This window comes from Camelus dromedarius, chromosome 9 (assembly GCF_036321535.1).
Source record: "Camelus dromedarius isolate mCamDro1 chromosome 9, mCamDro1.pat, whole genome shotgun sequence".
NCBI classification, from domain to species: Eukaryota; Metazoa; Chordata; class Mammalia; order Artiodactyla; family Camelidae; genus Camelus; species Camelus dromedarius.
Window position 1 is genome coordinate 75,954,515 of NC_087444.1, and position 5,632 is coordinate 75,960,146.

At 35.6% G+C, this 5,632-nt stretch overlaps 1 protein-coding gene across 1 annotated transcript; it reads left to right on the forward strand.

The window, feature by feature from the left end:
• The first annotated feature begins 4,207 nt into the window (after positions 1-4,207).
• On the forward strand, positions 4,208-5,149 carry LOC105092016 (vomeronasal type-1 receptor 4-like). The gene has a single exon (XM_010983650.3). It carries the CDS (start codon positions 4,208-4,210, stop codon positions 5,147-5,149), a length of 942 nt encoding a protein of 313 aa, XP_010981952.2.
• Positions 5,150-5,632: the final 483 nt, after the last annotated feature.

The following is a 5,632-nucleotide window of genomic DNA, read 5'->3' on the forward strand; positions in this document are numbered from 1 at the left end:
ATGGTTAGCAATGTTGAGCATTATTTCATGTTCTTGTTGGTCGTCTGTATGTCTTTTGGAAAAATGTCTATTGAGCTCTTCTGCCAATTTTTGAACTGAATTTTTTTGGCATGCAGTTGTATGAGCTGTTTATATATTTTGGTTATTAATACCTTAACAGTCATACCATTTGCAAATGTTTTCTCTCATTCAGTAGGTTGTCTTTATTAGTATATAGAAAAATAACAGATTTTTGTATATTAATCTTGTATCCTGCAACTTCACAGAATTCATTTATTAGTTCTAATAGGTTTTTTTTTTGGTGGACACTTTAGGGTTTTTTATATATATTATCATGTCATGATCAAATAGTGACAGTTTGACTTCTTTCCTTCCAATCCAGATGCCTTTTATTTTTCTCTTGTTTGAGTGCTGTGGCTAGGACGTTCACCATCATGTTAAACAGAAGTGGAAAGACTGGGCATCCCTGGCTTGTTTCTGATTTTAGAGGAAAGGTTTCAGTTTTTCACCAAATTTCCTGATTTCACAGAAAAGGTTTGAGTCTGATGTTAGCTGTGGGTTTGTCACAAATGCCCTTTTGATGGTGAGAAATATTCCCTTTTGGTGAGAGTTCTTATCATGAATGGATGTTGATTTTGTCAAATGCTTTTTCTACGTCTATAGAGATGGTCATGTAATTTTTATCCTTCCTTTTGTTAATGTCTGTCACACTGAATGATTTGTGGACATTAAACCCATTTTGGTTCCCTTGAGTAATACCCACTTGATCATGTGATCCTTTTTATATGCTGCTGGTTTTGGCTCACTAATATTTTAAGGATTTTAGCATGTATCCTCAATGGAGATATTGGCTTATATTTTCTCTTTTGTATTGTCTATGTCTGGTTTTGGTATCAATGATAAAGGAAGTTTCCTAAAATGGTTTTGGGAGTGTTCCATCCCCTCAAGTTTTTGAAATAGGTTGAGAAAGATAGATATTAACTCTTCCTTATGCTTTGTGGAAATCCCCTGTCAAGTCTTCTGTCCTAGACTTTTGTTTCCTGGGATTTTTTAAATTACAAATTTAATTTTACTACTAGTGATCTGTCTGATTAGATTGTCTACTTCTTCCTATTTCACTTTTGGAAGGTTGCATGTTTATAGAAATTTGTCCATTTTGTCTGAGTTGTCCAATTTATCTGTATCTAAATGTTTATAACATTCTCTTATTATTTTTTTATCTCTGTGATATGGTTGTTATTTCTCCTCTTACCTTCTTATTTTGGTTTTTCCAGTCCTTTCTTTTTTTCTTGTTGACCCTGATTAAAACCTTATCAGTTTTCTTTATCTTTTGAAAAAAAAAAAACAGCTCTCATGTCATTAACCAATTTTATGGGGTTTTTTTGTCTCTACATTTAAAATTTTCCTCTTTGATTCTTATTTCCTCTATCTTTTGAATTTGAAATTGTTCTTCTTCTATTTCTTTTAGATGGTAGTTTAAGTTGTTTATTTGGGATTTTTCTTGTTTATTGAGGTAGACCTTTATCATTATAAATTTCCCTCTTAGAATTGCTTGTGTTGTATCTCATAGATTTCGAAAAGTTTTGTTTTTATTTTACTTTGTTTCAAGTTATTATTCTGATTTTTAAAATTTGCCCTTTGACCCATTGATTTTTTAGTAGCATACTGTTTAGTTTCCAGGTTTGATCTTCTTAAATTAAGTAAATGAGCATTAGTGCATTTGATATTTGCAAGAATGATAAAATCTGTCAAGTTATCAGATAAAATGCTCTTATTTTGTGAGAACCTCCTTTGCAACCTTCTTTCTTTTTTGATGTATTTGTTTTGCTTCAAATTCTTATCACTGATGGAGGTCAATAATTGTGAAATATATTTTACTACAAGAGTTTCATATGAATTAGCATTTACTTTGCAAATATGTCCAACACAATTGACTTTGGTTAGTGCAAACAAACAATTTCTGTAATGAGTTATTTGTCATGTTCTTCCTTTTACTTGTATGCCTTTGAATACACTTCTCAGGTATTTTGTCTCATTCCATTTATCTACCAATACTTTAACTGATGGTTCAGTTCAGTTCAGTTGTCTGAAGATTAGGAAAGTACTAGTTTTAGGGTAGAGAAACATCTCAGGAAGTGAAGAATCCAGAGGGGCACACATAGTTTATACTCTCCTCCATGAGAGACCCTGTGTGCCAACAGGGATCATGGAAAAGGAAATCCCTCTCAAAAACACTTCTTCAGTCTCCTTAGGGGTGCTAATGAGAAACGTGTAATTGTTTTTGATCATTAACAACTGAGAGGAAAGTTTTCAGAAGTGTTCTCAGATCCCAAGCCTACACTCCCATTGCTGCCAAAGATGGAATGATAATTGCAGTTCTGAGGGAATGGGGCAGGGAGTAAGAGAATCACAAACCCATATATCAGGCTGTGGTTGTCTCCCTCCCACACAGATACTAGCTTATAAAGACCATCCCACTGAGTCCATTGTCCTGGCAGCAGGGAGGAATCAGGTAAGTGTTTTCTGTTTCATTCTGAGAAGCAGAGTCTGTAAGAGAAAGGCAGATCAAGATTCTTCACAGGTGATCACATCAGAAAAAGCCAATTGTCTGTTTAATAACCTGATTTAGTGCCAACCCTCTGTGGGAAGGTGGAATAATTCTGAGATATGAGCTAAGCTAGTGAAGAGAGATGGGATCCTAGATCCTACACCAATTCCTGATGGCTCCTCGTACAATTTAATGTAATCCTTACTGACAGTGATTGTTGTGGCTGAATCCAAGTGATAACATTGCCATATTATGAAGGTGCTTAAAAACGTAGTTGTAAAATCAACCTGCTATTCAGTCTACCTGATTGGCAACTAGAGTAAAAGTTGATGATTGCTAGAAGTGGACCTTAAGCTTTGTAATAAAGAGTAAAATGAATCTAATTATCTAACCTTGTGCAGAAAGCATATCCAAATGTAAATGGCTTGACTAGAAAGGTTTTCTCTAATTTTAGACATTTGATGCAATTAATGGAGACATTAATTTCGTCTCCACTAAAAATTCCATAGGGTGTTGGTTATGGTGAGGTTATCGGCACTCTTAAATTTAATGAGCAGTTGACATGATAATTGTGACTTACAGCCAGCAGCTGTCACTCTCATATCATGTTGTTTCTACCCATTTAAATAGTATTCTATTATCAATCCAAAAATCTAATTTTTCAATTTTTAAAATGCACAAGAATACATACCCTTTAGGGGCTGTTTTGCATCTATATCTTGTATGATAATATCATTCACAAATCTTCATTCTTTTTGAGTGTTTTTCACGTAACTATGGCATTAACAGATAAGGATATCATCCTAAAGTAATAAGTTAGTACACTATTTTGTCATGTATCAATTTTTTATGCCCTAAAGTTTACAGTATTCCATGTGCTGATTAAATAATTCCTGTGATAGGTGCCATTATACTTGCTTCTCTGATACAAAAGCCAAAGCGTCTTCCTGTAGCCATGCTAATACTGAACCATTTTCATTTTTATCATGTTAACTTGTCATGAGGCAGGTTCTTGCAGTATTCTGCCTGCAGCAGTGCATGTACATGTATTAAGATACCTAACACTTTATTCATAATTAATAGTCCCATATAGAATCAAATGTTACACAAATGGAAACTTGTTGTAATGAAAATTATAAAATACCGCAAGTCTAAAATCAAATGACAAGTTGTGAAATCAAAACTAAATATAGATCATATAGGTCTGGATTAGCATATAAATATACTTAATCAGCTTTTTGGCAGAGCATGGTGGTTCAATGCACTGTCTTTATCAGGCCAAGGGATTTCACATCCCCAACTCTGCCCTACGCAGCAGACTTTAACAAATACTTAACCACTCTCTTTGTACATTTTCCCCTTCTGTATGCGTGAAGTCACAGAAGTTCCCGGCTAATATATTTGTGAAGAATGAAGTGGTCATGTGTGTAGCTGTTACTGAGTAATTAAACATTATAAGTGAACTTTAAATTTTATACATTCAACCTTTGGAAAGCTGCTAGTAATAGAAAAACATGAAGTAAAACATTTTAAGTGGGAACTACTGGTAACTGCAGAATACCAGGTTTCAGCTGACATTATATAAGTAGTCCAAATCTCATATTCCCATACAGGACATTTTAACTCAGAAGAAAATATCAGTGACTGGTGTCTGACAGAATGGACAGCAGAGATCTGACAATAGACATGTTCATCTTAACACAGACTGTGGTTGGAATCCTGGGAAATTTGTCACTTCTTTGCCATTATGTCACCCTTTACTTCACTGGGTACAGGTTAAGGTCCACAGATTTGATTCTTAAGCACCTGATTGTAGCCAACTCCTTGGCCCTCCTCTGTAAAGGCGTCCCCCACACAATGGCAGCATTTGGGCGGAAACATTTCCCCAGTGAATTTGGATGCAAACTTCTTTTCTTTCTTCACAGAGTGGGGAGGGGAGTGTCCATCGGTAGCATCTGCCTCTTAAGTGTCTTTCAAGTGGTCACAATCAGTCCCAGGAACTCGAGGTGGGCAGAACTTAAAGTAAAAGCTCCCAAGTACATTGTTCCCTCTATTCTCCTGTGTTGGTTCCTGCAAATGTTGGTAAATATCATTTTTCCTGTCTGCATACATAGTAAATGGAGCAACAAAAGCATCACAGACAACAGGGATTTTGGATACTGTTCTTCCATTCGTCATCACAAAACCAGTAATGTGTTATTTGCCACATTGCTTTTGTTCCCTGATGTCTCATGTTTGGGGCTTACGCTCTGGGCCAGTGGCTCTATGATTTTTATCCTGCACAGGCACAAACAGAGGGTGCAACACATTCGGAGGACCAATGCCTCCCCCAGCAGCTCCCCTGAGTCCAGAGCTACTAAAACCATTCTTCTCCTGGTGAGCACCTTTGTTTACTTTTACACTCTTTCCTCCATCTTTCAGGTTGTTTTGTCTCTTTTTGAGAATCCCAGCAGGTTCATTGTGAACATCACTGTAATCATGGTTGCATGTTTCCCAGCTCTCAGCCCCTTTGTGCTCATGAGCCGTGACTCTACTGTACACAGCCTCTACTTTGCTTGGATAAAGAATACAAAATATCCTACTATGATGAGAAATATGTAAATTGTATGTAATGCCACATGCACAGTTGCCAATTCATTCATTCATTCGTTCATTCACCTCTGAGTCTTAACTAAAAATTTGAATCTCAAGAGAATACTAAATAAGACATGCTGAGCATTTTCTTCAAAATGAGCAATTGTACTAATACTGTCATGAAATGTAATCATCTTATAAAGAAATATATTATTGTAAATTTTCATACTAAAGAAAGGGAGTTCAGAATTTATGCAATAAAAAACATCTTGAAACAGTCTTAATATTGTAGAGTCTTCAGGTGTGTAGCATCTTCTAATGCAATAAATTTTCCAGAACTGAACTAGGCATATAGATAAAAGTATACATGAAAAATGGATGATCATGTGCAGTGCTCATTAGTGAAACTGAAGTTAATATCCTCACAGAATAAAGAACAGCCTGATGTGAAGCTGGAGTTTAAAATTAATCTCAGTCAGGGGAGCCTTTGGGGGAACAGTTATGAATTTC

Coding starts and splice junctions, on each gene's coding strand:
- LOC105092016 (XM_010983650.3), top strand. CDS start 4,208: ATGGACAGCAGAGATCTGACAATAGACATGTTCATCTTAACACAGACT.